Source organism: Plectropomus leopardus, chromosome 9 (assembly GCF_026936395.1).
Source record: "Plectropomus leopardus strain MGB_pleo_1.0 chromosome 9, ASM2693639v1, whole genome shotgun sequence".
In the NCBI taxonomy this organism is placed as follows: Eukaryota; Metazoa; Chordata; class Actinopteri; order Perciformes; family Serranidae; genus Plectropomus; species Plectropomus leopardus.
In genome coordinates, this window is record NC_142184.1 from 9,573,819 (window position 1) to 9,600,498 (window position 26,680).

At 39.8% G+C, this 26,680-nt stretch overlaps 1 protein-coding gene across 1 annotated transcript in view; it reads right to left on the reverse strand.

Moving 5' to 3' along the window:
- The window catches only part of camta1a (calmodulin binding transcription activator 1a), a 396,495-nt gene that overhangs the window by 15,362 nt on the left and 354,453 nt on the right, over positions 1-26,680 (reverse strand). Inside the window, 8 exon segments of the mRNA XM_042492229.2 lie at positions 949-1,424; positions 2,069-2,417; positions 2,497-2,575; positions 2,674-2,870; positions 3,849-3,913; positions 3,916-4,032; positions 22,468-22,602; positions 23,648-23,774. Coding sequence (XP_042348163.2) covers positions 949-1,424; positions 2,069-2,417; positions 2,497-2,575; positions 2,674-2,870; positions 3,849-3,913; positions 3,916-4,032; positions 22,468-22,602; positions 23,648-23,774 — 1,545 coding nt within the window.

Genomic DNA, 26,680 nt, shown 5'->3' on the forward strand with positions numbered 1-26,680 from the left:
TGTGGCAAAACGTTATGCAGGTATGTGTATGTCTGTGTGTGTGAGTGTGTGTGTGTGTGTGTGTGTGTGTGTGTGTGTGTGTGTGTGTGTGTGTGTGCGTGTCGGAGTGTGTGTCTTTCTTTAAAGTTTTGGCATGTTATGTGCATCATCTGTTCTTGGTCTTCTCATTATAGACCAGACCCTTAACATGAGTTTGGGGACAGTTTGAGGATACAGTTTGTCCACATATGTCATGACATGTCTTTCCCCAGGCGGCAGCACAAGAGCGCTAACATTAGTTTAACACAAACCATGTATGCTACCACTTTCTGTCATTGGCACTTCAGAAGGCCTGCAAAGACACATCTGTAAAACTGTGGATGGAACACCTCAAACTGCAAACAAGCTCAATTATGACTCTTGCTATTCTGAATTTTTGAGGAATGGTGGTTTAATATTTGAAAAACTTTCCTGGAGGCCAGTAAAACAATTTAAAAACCTACGACTTCATTAGAATGTAAAGTCTATGAACTGAGCGGGAACTCGCAGGCTGAGCCAGCGGGAAGAACACTAAAGCTGTCTAGGTGTTAGCAGGTCTATGGGGCCCTCCTGCAAAAAAACATGACGTGCATAGAGCAGCACTCAGCATGCAAAAGCAGCTAGCAAAACATTTCTCTCTTATTGAAAACAGTTACAAAAAGCCGCCCAGGCTGCTTAAATGCACTCTGCTCATTGGGGCCAAAAAGGAGGAGATCAATTAAAACTTATTTCCCCTTTATTTTCTGTTCCCATGCATTGAGTTGTCTTCTCTGCTGCAAGAAGGCACGTATTTTGTAATGCTATATTTGTGATGCAGGCATATAAATCAACAGCAAATTATTTTTGGCCCAAATTATTTCAAACGTTTGGCTGAACTAGTGCCAAGTTCTCCAAATTTAGCTGACTGCGTACACAGTTGTTTACTCTCACCTGCAGGTCATCCATCTGTGTGAGACAGTCCTGGTTCTCCAGATCTTCCCGATAGGACAGTAGTTCTGCATCAGCCATTTCTCTGTCAGCCATCACCAGCATGCCGAGCTGTTCCCGCTGACGTAACCGGCTGACCAGTTTCTCCTTCCCCAGGCTGCTGCTTCCACTGACCCCCAGCGCCTTCCTCCCTAGGCCGCCGCTGCTGGAGAAACTCTCTCTGGAGGTCCATCTGGTTGTCCCCGTGCTGCCTCCTGTAGACAGGCTCTTGTCTGAGCTCAGGCCCTCTGAGGACAAGCTCTTGGGGCTAGAGGACAGCTTGTGGAGCTGTTGCTGCTCCAGGCTCAGAGGAACAGACATGGCCTTGTCAGGCCGAGTCTGAAACAGCTCTGGGTTGGGTTTGTGTTTTTTAGCTAGCGGGAGGTCCCTTTGGCCCTCACTGTAGTAGTTGGAGGGCTCTGACCTGGGCCTTCTCAAGTCTGCAAAATAAATACAATATGTGATAATTAGCCACACAATACACAAACAACAACTTAAGGGCATCATCTAAACCCCTTGAAACCAAACTGATTTGATTTTTTTTAAAAACATGGAAAGAAGGCAATGAGCAACAAAAGAAGAAATGGCCCAAAAATTAGCGAGAAATTAGTCGAACATACAAAAAATGACTTAAAAATTAGCAAAACTAATTAAATAACAATAAAAAATAAATTAAATTAAAGATTTGAGAAAGGGAAATGAAATGGAAAAAGTGCTTAAGAATTCCAATAATTCTGTAAAATATTTTTAAATGTGTAATTATGAGACCTAGCTATAAATCTACTTTTTCCCTAGCTTTTGTCTTTTCTTACCAAGACATTTTTACCTTGCTTTTTAAAAAAATAATCTTCTAAATCTACTAATTTCTTGCATTTCTTAATAAGTTGATCAATTCCTTTTCCCCATGTTTTTTCAAAAATTTGCACCAAATTGCTCAAGGTTCAGAGGTTTAAATACTTTTGAAAGGCATCTGAAAGCAGCATCAGAAAAGTCTCCAGAGTGATGTCCCTCCAGGTTTCAAAGAGTTAATGAGTTTTCCTCCAAGTTTAATATAAGAGACAGGCAAAAAGAGAACAGTACTGGCCTGGATTGAGGCTTGTGGTGCTGGATGTCGTTGTCGTGGTGGCAGGACCCCCTTTCTTGCCACTGGGTGCGACGACACTGTTGTTTGCCCAGCTGACCATCCAGCTGTCTGTGGTGGGGGTGTCAGGGGCTGGGGAGAAAGACATGCGAGTTGTGGGTGGTAGAGGGGCCGGCGGCTGCTGCTCTTCTCTTTGTAGCTGCTCCAAACATTCAGCCAGTTTCGTATGACCACGAGATCGGGCGATGGAGAGAGGTAAGCGGCCCAGAGAATCCGGGATAGCTAGGGCACGTCTGTCCCATTTATACAGGACCACTGCTGCTTCCAGGTGACCCAGTGCACATGCCCACATCTGGATGGAGGAAGCAGAGTTTGTCAGTTTCATTACATAGAAAGCATCAATCTACACTGACTAAAAGTTCTTCTCTTACCAGAGGCGTGCAGGAGAAGTGATCGACATTGAGAGGGTCCACTTCTAACTCCAAATCAATACTATCAGCATGTTTAGTGCTGCACAGAAGACAGAAAACAATTAGCTTTTTAGTGTGGTGAGCACCAATTACAAACCAAGGCGCCATTATGCAGCATGTCAAGTATTTTGTTCTCACCGCCACTTGATGAGTGTCTGGATGAGGGTGGCGTAGCCCTGGCCTGCAGCCAGGTGAAGGAGTGTCATGCCTCTGAAGGTCTTGGAGTGGATTAAATGTTTGGACTTGGCCCAGCAAGCTCTGCTCATCATCTTCTCACAAACCACGACGACACGACTCTCGAAGGAGCTGCTGGCCTGCGTCTGACCAGATACACACTTACATGCACAACAGAGCATGCCGTTATTTGTCATTGTATATGCCTCTTTAACAACTAAATCAGTTATGTTATAAGCAGCCATACAGTACATGGTTCATACACATTTTCAGTAATACATTTCAATGACTTTTCCATGACTTTGGTGCAAATTTTGCAGACTATAAATTCTCCAAAATGACCATTGGTACTCCTTATCTGTTCTGTTTTTTTCATATAATAACTTTTTAAAAATGTATATTGTTTAATTTTTAAAAAAAAAATCTGAACAAGATTTAGAACTAAATATTTAAATACAACTTAGGAACTGTTTGTTATTTATGCGAGGGGAGGGGTAATTCAAAATGGGGGAGGCATGTCAAATATTTTTTTAAGAACTTATGGTTATGGAGGGACTTATGGTTTTTAATTTGGCTTCGGGGAGGGGGATATAAATTTCAATGGCTGTATTTTGTTATTTATTTTACTGACAATTTTGAAAAACTTGCCTTCGAGATTTTCTTTAAAAATTTGGGCCATTGTTTTTCTTTAAAATCTATTTATAATTTTTTTAAAAGGCTTTTTCCCCTTCATTTTTGGCATTTTTTGTTTCATTTGAAAATTTTGTTGAATTTTCCAGAAAAAAATTGGATCTGTTTTTCTTAAACAAAAATTACCAAAAATGCTATCATTTATCACTGCCAAAAACTGTAATAACAGAAATTATCGTTGGATTTTCAAATTTTCTGACTGTCTAAGAGTTATTACGCAGGTTTGTAAAGCAAAAATTATTTTCTAAACCTTTCAGGGTATATTTAGTTTTCCACAACTTTTCCAGGCCTGGAAATTGCTAATTGAAAATTCATGACTTTTCCAGGTTCTTCAAGCCCGTATTGACCCTGAGAGTCACTCTGTCAATCAATAATAACAGAACACAATGTGCTTCTGACACTTATGCACAACATACAGTATGAGTCGTGTGATGTGGCTTTTTTCTTACCTGTGACTGGCTGTTGTTGCCTCCCCCTCCTCCGCCTCCTCCCCCTCCACCTCCTCCCCCTCCCCTGTTCCTCCCCCAGCTCCGCCACTCCCTGCACTGCTCGACTGCTGGTGGCTGGCCATCTCCGCCATCCTCCTCTCCATCTGCTCCAAGCGCTCCAGGATAGACATTCTGAACTGGTTATCTAGGCAAACAGTGGGAGAACAGAAGAAGAACACGTCAGCACACACAAGTAGCATCCAGTGTGCAGAATCTTTTTTCTTTTTTTTAAACAACAACAAATGGCTGTCTTTGCTGTTAGCAGCACAAACAAGCCTGTGTCCTGACAAGACAAATGATCACACAGTATGCACAGCAAGCTGCACCAAATATGTTGCTCTGAGCAGACTGTCGCAGTGACTTGGGGCTTAACATCATGAGATAATCAACCATTTAAGCTCAAATGCATTAGCCTGTTTCTGAGATACTGCAAAGTTAATATCCTACTTTCAGCTTTAACATAAAACCCCCTTGTAATCATTATTAATCTCCCCAAAATGTGAGTGAAAACAATAGCATCAATCATTAACTTCATCAAAACATTGGCTTTACTAAAATAACCTTTAAAGCCCATCAATCATCCGCTAATGGCTGCCATCGCTAAACTCCTGCCGCCATCTCTCCTGCACCACTCAGCCCCGGCAGACTAATACAGGCTGAACGATTGGCCAATGAGTGGGAGCATGTTAAATGTGTCCGCCCTTTCACAAAGGGCTTCAGACATGCTCGGGGGGGTGTACAGCTGAAGGCCCTCTCCAACTGATTAAGTACACCCCATTATGGCCAAGGAGTCCCAGCCTGCCCCCGTTCCACGAGCCCCTATGGCAGGAGGACCAAGAGGCTGACAGTACAGAATCAATCACAACTCGCACCTGTCCAGAGTCCTTGAACACGCAGCCTTTCCATACATCAAGATGGATGGAGGTGTACAAGACTTGTTTACAAGGCTTAGGAAGCTACTACTGCTTTGCGCCGTGTGTCAGTCAGTGGAGTTGTTGCGGGTTTTCTCTGCTCAGGTTTGTCAGAAATACAGAACACACTGCATAATTCAAGACCTAAGTGAGGAGAGGCCAGAGGAAGTGACTTCTCAAGACTATATTTTAATTAGAGAAACACATACACAAGAAAACATGGTAAAACTGAAAAATTAAGCAGACTTTAAAGGGAGAGTTTTTTGGAAGTGGGGTTGTATGAAGTACTTATCTAGAGTCAGTGTTTACATACAGTGGATGTCAGCCAACACACATCCAGTTCGGAGAAGCAGGCTAAAGTCTGACTCTAGTCTAGAGTCTGACTCTGAGTCTGCCGTGGATGGGGATCACCAATAAAACAAATTTTAGCTACCTTAAAGAAGTCCACCCCCCCCCAAAAGAAAAAATCAATATCAGTTTTATTGTACACTATATTAAGTGTATTTTCACCACTTTTACCTTCATGTCAGACTGACAGTGAAGCTGTTCATGTCTTCAGTTCCCAATCTATTGATGACCACAAAACTCCACTGAGAAAAACAGTCATTTTAACTCGCTGAACTTGGGAGCTGCTGGTCTACTGCTGCCTTGATCAGTTAGTTAGTTAGTTTGAGTTATTGTGTGCCAGAAGTAAAAAGCTAATGCTAGACTAAAACAAACTACACTAAGGTCACATTACCACAGCTACGAGGCTGTTAAGCTGTGTTTGGTGCAGTTCAGTGTGATGCCTCTTGTATAGGGACCGTCTCTTTTAAGACACATAAAAGCTTCAAAGTTCACAGAGGGGTATCTACCAATGTAATTTATGTTGTAGAACAAAACCTGAAAGTCTCATAAGCTTGTGTTAACCACAGACTTTATTTTATAGCTTCTAACCAAAAACCCATTAAAAAAAAAACCCACTGACTTTTTCCCTGTCAAGGGAACCGGAGGTGCGGAAAAGCTAACTGATTTCCAGGGTTCTCTGCAACGGCTTCATATTCCCCCTTAAAATCACTGTCTAACATTAACAATGAAAATACTCTCAGTATAGTTTACACTTTAACTGATATTGATTATTTTAGATGTGACTTTTGTAGCTGGCTAAAATGTGTTCACAGCAGTACTTTGCTATGCTTTCATGTCTGACTCCAGGCTGCTTCTCCAAACTGGGGGCGTGCCAACTGACATCTACTTTTTGCAATATACTGTCTATGGATAAGTACCTCGTACAACCCCACTTAAAAAAATCTTAACTATCCCTTTAACATCGATGGGCAGGTTTTGATCGCTACACGAAATGCATTTTAAAAAACTTAAAAACACTGCAATCGAAACCTGTTGCAATAAGTTTATGTAACATTAAAACACACTAGACCACTCCACAAACACTCACCTGCAAACAAACACTTGTGAGTGTATACATATGTGCACGCACGCACACACACACACACACACACACACACACACACACACACACACACACGCACACACACACACACACACACACACACACAAAGTATGCTGTGTACAGACAGTGGGATGGGATGGGCACAGAGAGCCCACTGCAGCAGGGAGTATAGAAGACTGCATTAGCATTCCCCATTTAGCCACTATGAGGCCGTTTCTGTGGCAACCTGCTGCCGAGCGGTAACTAGGCGACAGGAACATGGCTGTGTGTGTATGGTCTGCCTGTGTGCTATTGGCTTATTGATGAAGGGGAGGGGAAGGACTCCAGCAAAAAAAAAAAAAAATGGAGAGAGAAAGGCAAACAATGAAAAAAAAAGAGTCTATAAATCTTCTTTGCTGTGCTTTTGTGTACTTGGCCTACTGTCTTTTCTCAGTGTTGACGCCGTAGGCAGGGACCTAATGACTCTAAGTGGGGAGCCTTCGCAGCACGACCTGGTGACATTTGCGCTTTACGGTATCTTGGCAGTCACGGCTCAGGGCTCCATGGGGAGGTAATGCCACAGTCAGAACTCCTATAAGCCACTGTAAAAGAGGTCAAGTAACTGCCATCATTGGACAGAAAAACATAATGTCACCGGCGAGTAAATTAGGGTTCTCAGTGACAACATGCTGCACTGTGAGTAATGCACTCGGAGGACAACAGTAAGGTCTCTGCCTTCGATCCGCATGTATGCTGACTGCCGACATGCTGTCAGATCAGCCAGTCACTCCTATCAGGCAGGAAAAACGCTCAGAACGTTTGCTTCTTCTGTCCATCTTCACCTCTCCACATGTTGACTGTGGAGGCAGGTGAGGCAAAGATTTAAGAGGCTCTTGAAGACTGAGCGCTCGTGTCAGGAGGGGAGTCAGAGGGGTTGAGATAGGTCACAGCACCACAGCCTGACTTGTATAAGGCTGTGCTCTCTCTCTCCCTCTGGCTGACACACACAGGGGGAAGAGACGTAGACAGAGAGATGGAGATGGAGAGAGAGGGAGCGGGGGGATAGTTAGCGGTAGGCTGACATGTCTTTGTTCAGACCCAGTGCTGCAGTGTGCTGCAGTGCAGATGATGTCATCTCCACCTGCTGCCTGCTGCTCCAAATGCGATGCACGTCCACTGCAGAGGGAGGATGGGGGTAGAGACGAGTAGGAGGAGGAGAGGGAGGAGACGTGGAAGGTGAGCAGCCAAACAGAACTGGAACAACACGGTGACGTTGTTCGACGCTCTCCCACTCTCCCAGTTTACTCCCTTGTGACAGTGTGTGGCAGCAGACGTGGTCACTCGCGCACATTTAGGGCAGACTGTGACATGCTATTTTAAAAACAGCAGTCAGGTGCCAAAATGAGGCAGACCACCACTCATTATGTTGAGAACACTTGAATGAAAGTTGATTTGGCAAGCGAGGTGTAAACTTACAGCTGTCGTGATACAAATATTCCTTCCAAAGCAAAGCTTAGTTTCTGCAGATTGTTTGTGGAGATTTATTCTACATCTTCATCTTGCTTTTGGTGATGTATTCCCCTGCAGGGCTTGGACCATTGCTAACTTTTCCTGTCCAAATTCATCATAAAAAATACAAGAGGAGAGAGAACTTCACATTTCTAAATCCAGGGTTTCCACACATTTTCATGGAAAAAATTAAAAACTTTTCCATGACTTTTCAATGACCAAAAATTAATAAATAAATATTAAAAGAAGTTTTTGAAGAAAACATGTCTTCCAAACAAGTGGCTTTCTTTAAAAATAAATTTTAATTTAAAAAAGAAAAAAAACCTATACATTTAAATGTGTGTTTTCTTTTAATTTTATTTTTTTAAATTAAAAGAAAAAACCTCAACAATTTTAATGTTTTCTAAAAAGAAAACTGCCAACAACTTCAAAGGAAAAAATGGCAAAGAACCCCCAAAACAAAACAAAACAAAATAATTTTTAAAAGAAGAAAAAAAGCCAACTTTTTAAAAAGAAAACATGCCTTCCAAACCCATAGGCCCACAAGTTTTCCTTAAAAATCTGCAGTTAAATAAATACAAAATACAGTCATTTAAAGTTGTATTGCCCTCCCCTGAGCCAAAAGTGCTTAAAAATTATTTGACATGCCTGGTGAGAAAATAAAGAAACGTACATAATGAACAAATAAACAAAAAGATGACCAAAATGTTGCCACACACGACGCACATTAAAGCTACATTACATCATCAGCCACAGAAAATAAATTCACTGTAATATTACATTAATGTAATTTACATTATTATACACAACAAATTTCTATGATCTTTCCAAAACTTTCAATGATTTTCACTAGTTTGATGACTTTTCCAGGCCTGGAAAATATTATTGTGAAATTGTATTAAAATTATTTTCATGACTGTGGGCACCTAGTAACTCAAAAACTACTCTGATTTTCATGCTCCATCAATTTTCTCACACCTCTAGCTACCTGAACTCATCTCTGCTGTCGGTGATACTGTGAAGTGTTATCTACTTTAATGAGGAAAGCTGAGTGAATGAAGGATTTTTTTCATGAAATTAAGTGAATATACTGCTAAATGATGACCCAACTTGTCTCCACTTAGAAGTGAGAGGAAAACCTCTCACCTCCTGGACGAAAGCCTGGAGAGAACCGGAAAATCCCACACTTCAGGTCTTTTAATAGAGTGACAGCTGCCTCGGCTAAAGAGGGAACTAGAACGTGAAAAAACATCAGCATAATACTCTCCAACAAGAGGTCTTGGACTTTCGCGACCGATAACCCAAATGAGTAATTTCGTCGCTTGCTTTAGGAGCGACGCTCATTAGAATAAATTACTAGTGTTGTCAGCGTGGGACCCTCCAGACACTGGTGCGTGACCTGGTCCTGTCGTACAGATTAAGAAGCTTGGCTCCATGGGGAAAGGCGCACACCTATCCAGACACATGGTCAATTATAAAGCAGCCAACAATGTAAGAGGACAAAAAAGTCTAAATTAAAGTGCACAAGTTAAAGGAGCTGATGGGATCCCATTTCACTACAGTTGTACCTTTCCAATTCTATGTGGCAAGTAAATGATTGAATATTTGATTGAAGTCACTTCCAGTGGGAGAATGTAACTAAGTATATTTACTCAAGCGCTGTACTTTAGTACAAATTTGAGGTAATTGTGTACTTCACTTGTGTGTGTTCATGCCACTTTATACTTTCATTCCACTACATTTCAAAGGGAAATATTGTACTTTTTACATGACTCCATTTATCTAAAAGCTTTAGTTACTTTACAAATTAAGATAGTTGCATAAAAACCGACAAGAGTCAATAAAATATGTGGTTTTGTTACACATTAAAATACCAAACAGTTACAGTAAACACATACAAGTACAGCTGAAATGAGTAGTTGATTAACCATCATCTAACTGTTGTCAACAACTATTTTGATATACATTTAAGTCACTTTCTATTATTATTATTTTCATTCTATTTTTTAAATTTTTTTAGGTTTTGGGGGGTATTTTTTCCCACCTTTTTCTATTTCTTATAATTTAGAGTTTGGGTTATTGTTTTTTTGTCTATTTTGATTTTTTTTTCACTGTTTTTTATTTTCAGGGTGTTTTCTCTGTTGCCTAATTTTGAGGTTTGGGGTATTTTTCTTTTTTCTTTCTTTATTTTTTTATTTCTCTGCATTTGGTACTTTTTATTTCAATACTTAAGATGCTTGTTTCCTGATAATACTTTCTTACTGTTACTTATGTAACTTTTTAAATGCAGGACTTTAACTAGTAACAGAGCATATTCACAGTTTGGTGTTAGTACTTCTATTTAAGTAAAAGAACTGAATACATCTTCCACCACTGGTCACTTCTGAATCAAATACATAGCACAAGTTTTCTTTCTGCATGAATAAATAGTCCCTCTTCTCTGTGGCTCTGCTGTTGCCTCTTATTAGCCTCTCTCAAAGGACACTAACGTCCTCTGAGAGACGCAGAGAGCAGGTGACCCGTGCATTGGGTTTTAACATCACAGCCCTGCCCCATGCGATCTGTCTCATCTCTGGGACATGGCGGCAGCTCCTCATGAGACAGGCTGATATACAGACGGATAGCGGAAGGAAGGACAGGGCTGTTTATTGAGGAGCGCGGTGGGAGTGAGAACAGGGAGGAGGAAGACAGCAGGGGAGATTACAGGTAAAGAAAGGACAAGGGTGAAGTGAGATGAGATGACAGGGGTTGGGTTATTCATATGCTGAACTTCTGAGGGAGAGTGTGGGAGGACATCTTTAATCCTCACTTCTGAACCTCTGGTTGTGTTCGTGCCAATCAAGTTTAGTGCTAGACCTCATTATCGCTCTGCAGCCAGTCAACTCCTCACACATAACCCAGCGGAGAGACCGGAGGCCAGCCTCCCTCTGGGTCTCTGTGTGAGCTGAGTGACAGGGGCTGGTATTTGTGACCGTGCAGGGGAAGGGGCCAGGCCATCTGGCAGCAGCCCTCGCAGCTGGAACACATGGCTGTCTGTTGATCAAAGGCTGACTTTACTGTGACACAGTGTAATGACTGGCTGTGGTTTTGTTCCACCTATTATTCTTTCTTTTATTATTGTTAGCAGAGAGAAAACAGCAGATTTAAACTGTTCAACGCGTAATATTGCATGGGATAGAGACATCTTTATTTTGTTCAATCTGTTATTGTGGCATCAAATCTATTTGAGGATGCTATCTATCCATCCATCTGCTATTTGGCTCATCCTGCTCAGGGTCGCAGGGGGCGGGCGAGAGGCAGGGTACACATTGACAGATCGTCAATCTATCCATCCAATGCAGACTAACACAAACAAACAGACAAATTAGTTTGCATTCACACCTACATATAATTTATGATAGCTTCCGATTCATCTAGCCCGTATGTCTTTGGACTGCTGTAGGAAACTGGATCACTTAGACGAACATGTACACAGAGTACGATGACCACTACAGATCCGAGTGGCAACCTTTGGGGTTGAAAAATTAAGCCATTGTGGAAGTGCCAAACACTGCAGTTCATTGATTTGCCGCTTGAGGCTGGCTCCAAAACAGAGCAAATCTCCATATACACCCATATTAAAATGCCCATCTTAACAGCAGAAATAATCGTGGTTACAGCCTGGTACAAAAAATGTTTCTGGTATATTTAGCTAATTTCAAAGACATGACAACTGTATGAGGGGTGATTTTTCTTTTTTCTTTTTTTCCATAACTCACCCGTTTGCATTTTATTAAGGGCCAAAGTATGCATATTTAAGGGCGGGGCCTCTTTATTGACAGGCTGTCTGTGAGCCAGCTCTAACATCATGCCAAAATATGATCACTTCTGGCTTTAAAAAAACAACACGGCAACGGCCAAAATACCGAACTCGAGGCTTCAAAACGGTAGTACACTAACGAATGGGTGATGATACAGTAGCTATGTCCATTTTTATACAGCCTGTGCTACAGATTCTGACAGATTTGATTTTGATTTTTGCCATATCAGTGCTGTAAAATATGTTTGCAGTTTTCTCTCTGTTTGGCGATTGTTGATGTTTATCCCAGTCTCTAGGACATTATGTTTACAAGCAACTAATTTGTAACAGCAAATACGATTTGATGGAAACATAATGCAGAACAAAATACGTTTCCTTTTAGCATATTGAGAAAATGTTGCTATTTAATATATCTGACAAGTTGCAAAAAATGTTAATACTAAACGTATCAGAAAAAAAAATGTTTTTTAGGTGTTTTCCATTCCATATTAGGCAATCTTGCAAAACAATATGAACTTGTAGTGACTACAGCATTATTTTTCAATTACCTTTTTAATTAATATCCAATAGAAATCATGACCTTTCCCCGGACAGGAGCATAGACTGTGTAAAATAATGGACGTAGCTTCTGTGGCATCACCCACTGGTTTTCAGGCTCCCCTTCTGAAGCCTCTACTTTGGCATTTTGGTCGTTCTTGTTTTTTTGGAGTCAGAAGTGACCATGTTTAGGTTAAAGACTGGAGCTGTGGAGGAACAAGGGCTGGCTCTGTCTGGGAAGCTGAAGACACAACTGTAAGCCTCAATAAAATGTAAAAGGTTGAGTTATATAAAAATTCACACCCTATAGTTGTCATGGATGTTAAAATTAGCTAAATAGATCAAAACTGTTTTGTGTACCAGGCTGTAAACATGTTTATTTCTGCTGTAAAGTTGGGCATTTTAACAAAGTGGATTGACTCTGTTTTGGAGCCAGCCTCAAGTGTCTGTTTGATGAACAACAGTTTTTGACACTTCTGAGTTGGCTTCATTTTTCAGCCCCGGAGGTTGCTGCTTGGTTTGAATAAAACTAAGTAGAAACAACACATTTGGAGGGAAACATAGTGCCGAGCATATTATGTTTTCTATTAACATAATGGGGAAATGTTGCTACTAAATGTTGTTACTGAATATATCACCAAAATGTTCAGATCAATGTATAATCCACCCAAAATAGGTGATCTTGCAATATAGTATCCACTCATGTTGATGACAGGATTATTATTATTTTATTACTTTTTTTAAATTAACATTTAATGCAAAACACGACATTTCCCTAACTTTACCCTAAGTGCTTTTGTTGCAAACAACATTCTGGTGTCAAAGTCCTGCACTTTGTACACCTGCCATCCTCCGCATCGATCTCCTTCCAAAGCCTCTATAATACATAAATGTAATGTGCTATATTATATAAAAGAAACATTGTGTCTAAACATAATCTGGGCAACGATTACATTGCCACGACAACATAATTATGAAAACAGTTTATCAACATATATAAACACAATTTCTAAAAGACATGTTTTGTATGCCCTGTGGTTTAAGTCCAAATCATTTTGTCAATGTGCGAATGTTCTTAAAGCTTCTTATAGCTACACAACGACAGAAATCCTTCACACACAGCAGTCAGCTGATGTCAACTAGACTTCATGCCTAAAAACCACAGACTGTCTAAAATAATGAATGTAGCTTTGAGGTCTGAGAAGTGAAGTCGATGCGGAAGCGCCTTAAACCTGCGTTCTTTCTCCTAGCCAGCAGGGGGCAACTCCACTGGTTTCCAAAACACTTTTGTTTACCGTGTAAGTCAATGAGAAAATGATTCTACATCTCCCCTGCTGCATGACCTCAGCAAACATGAAAGGAATTTATGCATGTATTCGCTACTTTATCGTCTTTTACAATACGACACAATGTTCATTTTGTGAATTACTGCCCCATTTTGACTAAAATAGAGGACAAAGTAGGGGTATGCTGTGGCCGGGGCTAACTTTTTGACTGACAAGTTGCAACCACGGCATCCATAATAGCAAAAAAACACCATTTAAGCCAGTCAGACGCCCGCATCACTGGAACTCTTCACAACAAATACAACAGCAACAGGTGGGAAATAATGCAATATTAAGAGACATTATGTCCTCTCAGACAATCTGTCTCACCACTGTTTCCACAGAAAATTTATTCACAACCATATCGCCATTTAATGACCGCAAACAAAGGTCACAACGCTTGAACGAGACTTTTCTGTTCTGCCACTAAGGTGCAGCAGCTCTTAACCTACTGGCATTTGTCCAACTATATAGGTCAATATGAGTGCAGCCTGAACGCTGAATAGATACATTGTGTCATATTGAAGGTAAAATGCCAAGAGTGCACACCACAGGGATTTACTGTCATCCACAATCACTCTAATATAGTAACACAGTATTGGCCTTTTGTCTTAGAAAGTAGTCTGGTTTGATTTTTTTTATAGATTGACAATTAATACAGTAACAAGTACATATCATTAGGTCCGCATTTCCATAAACAGCTCTATAGTGCTTGACACATCAGCTGCAGGCAGGAGTGCAAATGAAAGATGAGTGGAGAAATATATCAAAGATGAATCAATCTGACAAAAAACATGACAACCCAAGGGACAGGACATCTCCAAAGCTTTCCATTAATAGTAAGACAACACAGTTAGGCTTAATGCATTCATAAGATTCACAGCCTGTCCTCCCTTTTCCTTTAATTCTTTTTCAACACTGTACTCAGAATCACATTTCAGTCTTTTGGCACGTACTGGAATCCTATCTGTACTGGACTGTAGTAAAATTGTAATTTAGAAGTGAGGACGGACAGGAGAGTGAACAGAGATAGAGACCTGAGCCATTTTACCTTGAGTGTGATATAATGTATGCCTGGTTTGAGACCATGTATATTATCCTTTCTATTTTAATTTGGTTTTATGACAACTCAGAGGGATACAGCTGCACAGCATGAACCTCAATTTAATAAGCACATTAGTAGACTGACCCACTAAAAAAAAACCAACTTACAATATAATAGAAGCCTTAATTATACGTATTAATATACTGTACACTTATTTAAATATACAGAAAAATAAACAATCCCCTTGTGCTTTATGGGCAGACAGTAGGTTGTTAGCACAGAGGTGGTTATTTCATAATAATGCATATATGAAATCACAACATGAGCAGATTTTGATCATGTAATCTAATGCAAACCACAAATTATAGATTTAAAGCTCACCACAGGCTTTAATTGCACCTTATTGACAGCCTTGCCACATACACGTGATACAACACACTTCTTAACACAGAAGTCACTGCATGACTCTTATACTGCAATAGATGTCACTGTTATATGGCTACTCACTATATCTCTGACTTAAATAGATGGATGAACTATAGGGTTAATAAATAAAGTAGCATCACTGTGAGAAAAAACAATAGTAGGAGTCAACAGCAGAAGTCAGACACGATGTGCTCTCTCCAAATGACTGTTTCTTTTTAAATGCACCTATCTCTTTAAAACCTCTTGTCTGGGGTGATCCATCACCTTTAGGTGTAAGCGTTCCCACGTCACTGCTGCTGTTACTAGTACTACTACTACTGCTATTGCTTCTGTTATTACCACAGCAATGACAGTGACACAGTTACTGCTAATTACATCAACTTATAATACTGCTGTTTTTTATGGAGATAGATAGATAGATAGATAGATAGATAGATGGATAGACAGACAGTCTTAAATATCAGTCAATCTTTATGTATGTCAATCCGTTTTCACAGCTTGCACGTTAATTCCCTCATGAAAAATGCAGTGCATACAGCTGACATTGTGGTCATACACATACACGTTCATGCCCCTAATATATATATATATATATATATATATATATATATATATATATATATATATATATATATTTCATTGTGTTTTTTTATTTTATCTGGGTTTCTATAGCACAAGGGGACAAAACTCCTGCTAAAGTGACAGTATCAATATTAAAATTGCTACTAATGCTTCTGCAACAAGCACACAACTACGAATGCTACTATACTGCTAACAACTAGTGCAACTGATAGATGGTTTTGTGCAGTTACACAAAGACACAGACTGATCCCACTGCTGCCAGTTGTACTAAGTAAAGCACATTGCATTAAAGTGGCCACAAAATAGCCTTACTTGGTATTACTACAATAAATGCATATGCATTAGACCCATGAAAAACACAGGGAAGCGCTGTGGTTATAGATCTAACTGCTTGAAAATAGATTGTACAAGACTTTGCAACTTTGGTCTATTGAATTTTATATTTAACAGTAATTTTACTATGCAGCAATATGGGCCATGCATCTGGATTTATGCACTGATTATAGAAAAACTCAAAACTTCACAGAGAAACAACAGGTATAGATGTATATCTGCAAATCTCTCACTTTAAATAGTTTGCAAAGCGCTCAAGCAAAGCAAAGTTTGAAGTGTAACCGGGGTGAAAAGTGGAGTCGCTGTTCGCAGATCTGTGGTGCTGAAACGCTCGGCGGCAGCACTCACGATGGACTACAGTAGCAACGTGGGATTTTTATTTCTCCCTATTCTAACTGTTTAATTACTCCTTGTTGTTGATAATATCAGCCTTGAATGCAATCTGACCTGTAAAACGTTTTACCGACGACTCGCTGGCCCCGATAACCTGAGCAGCACTCAGGGATGCGACAACCCTCTAATGCGCTATAGCAACTAGCACACTTTGAACAACACGTGAAACAGCACTTGCAGCTGGTGATTTCAGGACACGAGCCCGAGACACGGCGACAATAGAGTAGTTTAACAAACCAAAAAGACTCAAACTGTCGACAAAGAGTCAACTTAAAGACGCACGCTTTGCCAAAAGTACCAAGACGAGAGGAAAAAAGGCGCACGAGGGCATAACTTCCCAAGCTGTTCACAATTCCAGGAAAGAAAATAATGTTTTTTTGTCTCTTTTGAGGCACCACGAGGAGTCTTTTAAAATGTCCAAGCACTAGTCGTGAGTCAGGAGTTGGCTACTATCAACGTCAACTCTCCGGTGCTCTGCAATGAGGCAGAGTCACATGAAACACTTGAAGAAAGCATGTGGCTAAAACACAGCATTTCTTCCAAAACTCCGCTACAGCACAGACACAGCTGGACCACATGAAGACACAACAACTCAGCATGCGAGGAAACGTGTAACTTCTTCTTCTGCACGAGAAAAGGCACAGAATATGAAAAAAAAAAACCAGCCCGGACACAAACACAAACACAACACAGCACAGCACTACAGCCATAGGGTTGAACTAAACACTTCTAACCTTCTATCTTATTTTCCATTGGTAGAGTCCACCCCAAAGCCAAAAAAAATACTGCCTCTTTTGTCTTTTAGGAAACGCAGGTGTCATTCACAGGCATCCTGACCCAAAGAAGTCCAAGCAAAAGCTGCAATTCACTCAAATTGCAGTTTTGCCCCCAACAGCCTGACGGTCAGGCTCGTGCATGGTGTTACACGGAGAAACAATAAAAAATATATATATATATCCTTGGTGTAGACTGAATCTCAATCTCAACAGAGCACTCGTCAACAATAGAACAAAGTGAGGGAAGAGAGCGACGTGAGGAGGGAGAGAGAGAGAGAGAGAGAGAGAGAGAGAGAGCGCTCACTACTCTTCTTCCTCTAATAGCCCCCTCCTCCTCTTCACTTGTTTCACCTCACACACATACACACTTTCCTTGTGTTTCTAGTAGTCGCTGCTATCCCAGCCTGCAGTAAAATGACAAATACCGCTGCTAGGAGACGTTGTGCGCACGTGCCGCCGGTAAACAGACGCCCTAATTTTCGCTCGCCGCCTCTTCCTCGAGCCTGCTCCCGAAAGCTCGCCCCTTATCGTGTCATTATTGTGGCTTATTTGGCGTGTTGTTATAAGCATTTCTAATCGAATGCTCTGCTCGACGCGCGTGGTTGTCAATGCACCGCACGGAGTGTCTCCCCCACCGGAGAAAAAGTCCGGTAAACCGCGACTGGACTCTCCCAGCTGTAGCCGCCGTCTGACACTAAATCTTGCTCTGTTTGCGGTAGTTTACCATGTTTACCCAAACACGCCCACTCCTCCGCTCCTGCATTGTGTGTGCACGGTCTGTCACGCCGGTGTAGTTTGGGCTCAGAGTGTCAACACGCTCCCTTCAACACTAACAGGCAGTATGCAGCTATGCGGGGCTGTATAATTTGGCAGTTCCCATGCAGCGAACCTCTCCCGGCTCGGGGTCGTGGGATCTGAGCTCAGGGACTTATTGGTGCTGGACGATGAGCGCTCTGCAGCTCCGACAGCTTTTTCTGTCCTGCCCATGGCTCCGTACCTGCAGTGCTGCAGAGAAAAGCGCCCCTTCCCCCACTCTGCATTATGACAAATCAAGGCAGGCAGGCAGCTGTGCCATTAGCACATCATAGCACAGTGAGTCTTCCACAAACTCACAAAGCTGCACAGCACTCCGCTGCAGACAAAATATCGCACGTCATGTCAGCAGCCTGTGGTTAATCAAGTGACTGGTCGAAGGGGTTAAGTCGCGTGAGAGTGTACAGTCACATTATCTGGTCACATTTTGGAAGTGGGGGACTAAATGGCTGGCTGTCATCATTTATGTGCAGCGCTTTTTGCTTCTTCTGTTGTGCCCCAAGACTGTTATCGACTGCACGTGCCCAAGTGATTGCATCCTGCCCTACTTCTGAAATAAGTTTTGGTCTAGATATCACCGTGGAAATTGAATTTATCTTTGATTATGAGGGGCAACCAGGCATTTACTTTCCGAAGAAAAACTTCTTTTTTTTTTAATCCATATTGGAGTTTAACCCTTTGAAACGTGATCAGATTGGTTTGATTTATTTCACAAACATGGGGGAAAGGCCACAAACAATTTAATAAGACACGGTTAAAAAAAAAGAAAATAAATAAATAAATTTAAAAAATCCTGAAAATGAAGTGCTGAAAATGAGCAGAATACATGTTTTCTGTGACCATTTTAAATCGAAAGTCTTTATAATTCCAAATTTTTTTTTTTCCTTTTTTTGATTTTCTATCAATCTCCTCTTTTTTTTTTTTTTTTAAAAAAAAAAACCAAACGAATTTTTAGGTAATTTTATTGTCACCTTTTACTAATTTCTTGCAATTTGTAACATTTTTTGTGAAGTTGGTCATTGCATTTTTTCTATGCATATTTTTCTACGTTAATAAATAATTCATACCAGTTTGCTGGCATTTTAAAGGTTTAAATGCTTGCAGGAGGCATCTGAACGCACAACAAGAAAACTGGTGATCAAGGTTTCAAAGGGTTAAAGTGCGCTCTGCACCAGAGTTGCTGTCCACAGTGTGGTGGTCCTGAAGCTGCTGGTCACACATGCTTTTGCCCTAAGCCACTGATGGGCTCCAAAGGAGCAGCAATTTAGTGACAGTTCATCAGTGACTGACATATTAATATTTCAACAAAACAGTCCTTTCCTTTTGCACACAACACTCTTCTCTCTCTGTCACTCACAGGTACACACAGGAACTCACCTGGTGCCACATCAGAATGTTACATCATTCCTATACACAGGAATACAGAATGAGCAAGAAATGTATAAAGAAAAAGGTTGCAGGAAAATTAGCTGAAAATTAGCAACAAAAAGTAAAATAACAGAAAAAGAAAATAACCTGAAATAAGTGCTAAAATAAAATAATAAATATTAAAAAAAATGAAAAAAAAAAATTCTGAAACCTAATTTAAACACAGCCTATAATTTTAATAACCATAAATATAGTTTTCTTGATATCTCTTCTGGTTATTTGATAATTTTCTCACAATTTATCTCCCTTTTAGTTTTTAGTTATATTTAGTTTTATTATATCATTTTTTGTCACATTTTTATATTTTTTTTTAATTTGCAGCCCATTTAATGCCATATTGCCAATAGCCCTTTCCCCATGTTTTTGAAATAAATAAAACAAATGTACTAAGGATTCAAAGGTCTAAATACTTGTGAAAGGCATCTGAACGCAGCACAAAAAAAATGATGTCAATCCAGGCTTTAAAGGGTCAAAGTATCACATATTCTCAGTGTTGTGTTATTATTAACTCATTTTGTGCTGTTTTGACACTACACATGCATCTTTGTGCATTAACTTTCCACACAGCTGAATGCAACTGAGAAAAATTAAATGAAACCCCACCAAACACCACAGATAAAAATCCTAATAATCTTTGGTGATCACTGTCATCCTCCAAAAGGAGACCACACATTGCCATGAAACCAAATAGTGAGAGATAGCAGGCAAGGGGTTAATATAAGTAAGGTAATAGGGTGGGCTGTGTTTTCCCTGAGACAGTCAGCTCCTCCTTAACTGGTTCTGTGAATGGGCCAGTGAGGCAGTAGGGTATGAATGGCGGAGGGATCCACTGGTACTGCCGTGTATGGAAGCCGCCAGCTCTCGATTACTCACTCCCACTCCCTCAAGGGCCGTCTGCAATGCAGCTGTCCTGTGAGCCTGTGCTTCGCCGTGCCCTACTTTATCCTGTCAATGCTCGAGCACTGCAGCAATGCTTCCCCGGCAGCGCACACACACACGCACGCATGCACACACACACAAAAACAAACACACACAAACAGACAATGACTTACATGCTCATTACATTCTGGTGAACATGCCTACAGTAGGTCGTCTGACTCATGGACTTCATTTGAATTTGAACACAATGGAAATCTGCCAACCCTGCAGCATCTATTGTTGTATGTAGAAGACCTCCACAGTGCTGAGCTACAAAAGCTTTGTTACTGTAAGGGGATCACATAAAACAATTTTAATTTTCAAAAATTCATAAAAACTTTCAATGTCCAAATGTGTCCAAGCATTTGCACTGATGTTAACACAATAGATTTCCCACTGGCTGATTGTGACATATGTAGGATGAGACGATGTCTCTCACCAAACTGACCTTAAAATGAAGCTTTAAATATGACACGTGGCGCTTAATTTGCACATCTCGGAACAACAGACTGCACAGTGAGAGTGAAAATGTGTCATTCAACACATTCTGACACAATAAAAATAAACTCTCAAATCAGTTTCTCTTGGGTAATACCAAGTGGGGATGAGTGCTGTGATTGAAATCAATAATACTACATTAGTAAGTAAGCAAGTATTTTTCAGACATACTTAAAATATAAGCTCTAGTAGGCAGAGTCACATTTTTATAGTCTAATACTACTACCACTACTAATAATACTAATAATAAGTGATTCAGTCATTGCAATGGACATTTGCACTCTTTCTAGGTGTAAGAAAAAACATTTTATTAATTTAGCTAGTATTTAAAGCTCCAATGTGTGGAGTTTAGTGGCATTTATCGGTGAGGTTGCAGAATTGAAAATATTCTCCTGTTTGCCGGGCATGTAGAAGAACTACAATGGCTAACACAAAATGTGAGTGCCCCTAGCCAGAGTTTGATTTGTCCATTCTGGGCCACTGTAGACATGAGAAACATGAGAGACTCTGAGGAAAAGGGCCCGCTTCAATTGTGGATATAAACTGCTCATTTCAGGTAATGAAAATTCTATTTTCAGGTCATTATAAATAAATTCTAAATTCTACACACTGGACCTTTGAGTGTAATTTGCTCCAGTCCATTGATTTGGACAGCATCGTTTTGCAAAACAGCAACATGGTATGGTCATGTACCATCAATACAGTTCAAATAAAAGTTCCTAATTGAAAATTTTGAACTATCGTCCAGCACTGCTACCAACAATAGGCGCTTTCCCACAACTCTGATAATAAGACTCTTACTAATATTTACTCACACAATCTCTACACATACTGTGTAGAAGCAGCCAAATCAAGATTTCTTCCATGACCTTCAGCATGTTTGGTCAAGGACCAAAGAATCAGTATGTTTTATAACAAGAAAAACACAATTTTATATTCAACTCATTATCTTCTCGCTGGAAATGTCCCAACCTCTCATTAAAAAAAACCCCAGAATAAACACAGCTGGAAACATACTGACCTCTTGTTAAAAATACCCAGTTTTTGTCACCTAAAACACAACTGGAAATGTCCTGACCTCTCATTAAAAATACCCAGTTTTGTCACCAAAAACACAGCTGGAAATGGAAAATTGCTTTAAAAAAATGACCACAAACACAGCAGGGAATGTCACTGCTTGGCAGCTGTCTTGACTATATCTCACGTCTTCCACCACCCCCTCGCACACTCCGCTAACAGTCATGTAATCAGAACTACGTCACTTTGGAAATGTTGATATGTTACGTATAAAAAATACAAATGTACCATATCTGTAGTTTGCCTAAATGTACAATGTCAACATAGTATTCTGGACTGCTGATATATGCAATGTAACAACATTAACCAAAATTCAACCAAAACTGTATCTCTGTGTAGCACAAACGTTTAACGACAACAGTGAACAATGTGTGAGTTAAACTGCCTATTTAATGGCATTACATATATACCATGTTTTTGCTAAGTGCATGGATGAAAAAATGTAAGGTCACAATTCTGTTTGTGTAGTCTCCTGAGCATTTAACAATATGCTGCAGACTTGGTTTGCCTCCAGAGAAAGCTAATGCAAGTGAATGTGTAAGCTGTGACAAATTGGTTAAAAGCAAAGCCAGAGAGAGGATTTATAATGCATGATGGTCCAGCGGATCATTAATCAAAATTAACAAAATCAATAAGGCCACGGGATATTCGGAGAGCCAGATAGAAGAATTAGGAGTTACATAAAGTAATTAGTAAAGAAAACTTAGAAGATAAAATGAGGGAGGACAGATAGAAAGAGTCAGGGCACGGGAGTAACGTTAACGTAAAAACTGAGACCTACCATCCAGCGAGAGCCAGTCGTGCTGAGATGATGGCAGTGAAGGAAGAGCGCGGGCCTTGTATTCAAACACCACAGAGTTGGAGATGATCTGGTTACTGACCGCCACCTGCAGCGTCACCAGACCTGTGTCATGAGCTGGAGAAGATAACGACAATTCAGTTCACAATGTCATTATTATGTTGTCATACATACAGTGGTGACCTATTCAATTTTCCACACATGACTACTGTCAGCGTAAACCAAAAATATAATTTAGAGCTTAAATCACATGACTATATTAAAATATATATAAACGTTGTTACAACAACTCAAATGATGCCGCATTAGGCTTTAGGCCTTTAAAATCTGACTTGATTTCTTTTAAAAACATGGGGGAAAGGCAATGAGCAACTTGACAAAACATGGCTCAAATATTAGCAAGAACTTAGTAAAATTACCTGAAAATAAGCACACACCAAAAAATCAAAAAGAAAATGATCCAAAAATTGCTGAAAATGAAAAAAAAAGTATATATTTTTTCTGTAACATAAAAATATAATTATAATAATTATAAATATAGTTTTATGGACAAAAAACTAATTTTCTAGTCACTTTTTACTAATCTATTGAAATTTGTGGAAAATGTCTCGGAAGATTGCCATTTGCCTTTTCCCCTGTGTTTTTGAAAGACATTAATTAATTAATTCAGGTTTCAAAGGTTTGAATACCTGCAAAAGTCATCTGAAAGCAGCACAAGAAAAGTGATATCTATCCAGGTTTCAAAGGGTTAAGGGTTCATTCCAAAATCAATCTCCCCCTTACCTGTAGGGTTATTTATCAGTTTAGATTGCTTTGGCATGAGTTGCTGAGTGTTGTGAATAGTTTCATGTGGGAAATATATTGCATATTGTCAACCCTGCAGGCCATTACTTCAAACAAATACATGAAAGCTAGATGATATATGTGATAGCTAAAATATGTTTTATTAATAAACCCAAACCTAAGCATCTTGACCCTCCCAATCCTCCAAACATAGAACACACAAAAGAAATGCGAATGTATTTTTTATAGAACTGGCCTACAGCTGAAAGACCTAACACTGAAATGCCAGCCGCAGAGTAAGCTCCTCTGATGGTTCATGCATAATGTGAAAACGTCCCATCTCTTCTTTGATGCGTGTGGCAGCACTTTCCCGTCTTACCTGGGCAGTAGCAGCGCAGCACCCCCGGCTGGATGAGAGATGCTGGGACTGAGATCTGGTCAAACAGGCAGCTGTAGTTCGAGCTGGCCTCTTGCCAGGGCCCAGTGATCAGCACCTTAACTCCGCCCTGAAACACAGGACACATGGGTAAAATGGTTAATGGACTGCAGTTATTTGGACCTTTTTGCCTTTCCAGACAAAGTCAAAGTTAACCTAATGTCAATTCTGCCATATGTACAGCACATAGGCGGGACTGAAACACGTTTATCCCAGACCTCCAGTGTAAACATACAAGTACACAAACAAAAGAATTGAAAAAGTATAAAAAGTAGGTAAGCGCTAAATAAAAGTAATACAATTACAGTTAGGGTTAGGGTTAGGGTTACCCATGTATAAATAGGAAGTGAGTGATTATTTCTATTATACCATGAATGATTATTGTGCAAACAGGATAAATAGTGCAAATATAATAAATAGTTCAGATGTAATAAATAGTGCAATACGAATGTCTGAGTAATATAAACTGAGGGATTAGTTCTGAAGCGTTTCCTGTGACAGGGACACGATTAAAGTCAAGCCAATGTGCAAGTAAATGTTGCATCCACAGAATGATAAATCAGCAGATGAAGATGATGAAAGGCTTCAAAGTTTGTCTCTCATTCGCCTATTCACACATGAGTTTATACACTGGTACTGGCAGAGCTGTCATGCAGGGTGCGGGCCTGCCACCTGTAACTTCGGGTTCAGTGTCTTGCTCACTAACACTTGTGGAAATGTGGGCAGGAAGAGTCAGGAATCAAACTGCCAACCTTGTGATTAAAGGACCAGCTGTTTTATCTCCTGAACCACACTGTACCACAAACAGTCAATATGAAACAAACTCATAACACAACTGCTAAGTTAAAGTATCTTACATTATTCGTTGATATCCTGACATCTAGCGTGCAAAGATAAAACTGACACCAATGACCAGAAAACAACTGTCACTGCTCTCTGCTGCCATCATGTGGACAACCAACATCCCTTCACTACAACTAAAAATCTCCACCAACACTGACATAAAGAAACTGTGCTGCCCTCCTGTGGTTGGATCAGGGTATTACTGCTGATAACGTAATACTGACTAGACTGTGCTTTACATAAGCAGAGAATGATGGTAAATAGAACTTTGGTGCACAATATTTTAAGATTTTGGGTAAAATTTTCCAGTAGAAAAGTTTAAGATATCAAACTTCATCTGGAACGCAGCAGCCACTCTTGTCTGCTTGCATAACATCTCTCACCTGATTTATGTTACATTTATATTTAAAGATTTAGCTGATGCTGAATGCAATTTTTTAACAGAACAGCATGCTATTATATTTATAACCTTACCCTACTAGCTCCCTGTGACTGCTGGTATATTTTTCAAATACGGTTAACATATATATTTTTTGTCTGATGAAGATCTAAAACCAAAACATTGCACTGCATTTGTGGCACTTTTTGTGCATACAACAGAATGTAACATTTCGATGCTTTACAGTACAGGCAGTCTCAAAATAGCATTTGAAATGTGAGGGGTACGTGTCTCTCTATCCCCAGTGGAATATACGGCCTAGTACATATGACATGAATTGAAACTGAACACAGCAGCCGCTGTTTCAGAGGCAAAGTACAAACTATGAAGAAACGCCTTTTTGAGCAGGTGTGAGTGACTGATAATCAAATGAGGGATTATTTAATCCCTGTATGCAGGAGGGTCGGGTTTTTCCTGTCCGATTGTTTTTATGCCTCTGATCAGTAGGGCATGAAAATCGTTGGGTTTTGTTTTGGGGTTTTTTAACTTCTGTGTATATTTTGGCTTACATTTGAGTAAAAATTGCATTTTGCCATGGGTCTTATCACTTTGCCATGTATCTAAAAATTAATATACACAATGAAATTTTAGTTTAAAGAGTTCTTGATTGAAGAAACTAAAACAAAACATGAATTTCTTGTTAAAAATGAACTGTTAATTCCTTTTTCCTGATTCCTTATAAGCCCCAAAGAGTTTCTTAATCTCACCTGCACAACTTTGTTTTGTTTTTGCACCTCTGTTGCTTTGTCTTGTGCGGATAACAGAGTCTTTCACTCTGCGCTCCACCTGATGGCGGCCTCTCAGCTGCGATGCAGCGAGCGCTGGCCGACACAACTTTACACAACTTGACTTGATTTCTTTTAAAAATATTGGAAAAGGCAATGAGCAGCTTGGTAAGAACTGTTTCACCAATTGCAAGAAATGAGCAGATTTAGAAAATTATTTTCTAAAAAAGCTAGGGAAAATTGTTTCGGGAAGGATTTCATGTGCTAATTTTAGGGTAATTTTTTTAATTAATCAATTTCTTTTAACTACTTTCTTGCTAATATTTGGGTAATTTCTTCTAAAGTTACTCATTGCTTTCTTCCCATGTTTTTCCAAGAAATCAAGACAATCTGTTCCAATTTCAAAGGGTTAAAACACTGAAAAATCTCGTGAATCTAGAGGGCAGTTTAGTTATGAATTCATCTTTTTTTGTCTTTTTTTCATCAACTCAGTCTTTCGTGTTTGTTTTATTTAAAAACTGGTAGTTCACATAATAAACTTAACCCATTTAAAACCTGTTGTACTGCTCTAGTCAAAAATGCTTAAGGTTTATGAATCAAGAAGGCTCCTCAGATCCTCCGACGCTTCTTTTTAAGCTGTGCCACAGTGTACAATTAAAACATTTGGTGATTCGGCTTTTAGCCATTATGCTCCAAAACATTGGACCAGCCTGCCAGAGGATCTGAGAGGAGCTGAAAATATTGACACTTTTAAACATAAACTAAAAACCTGTTATGTTTAGTTTGGCTTTAATGTAGTGTCTTGCTATCACAATTTTACGGTTTATACTTTTTTTTAAAGATCCATTATTATTAAGATCCATTTTTGCTTATTTCATACATTGGTGTTGTGTTTGTTTCTTCAATCAAACTGTAAAGCACTTTGAATTGCATTTGATTGGTTTGAAAGGTGCTATATAAATAAAATAT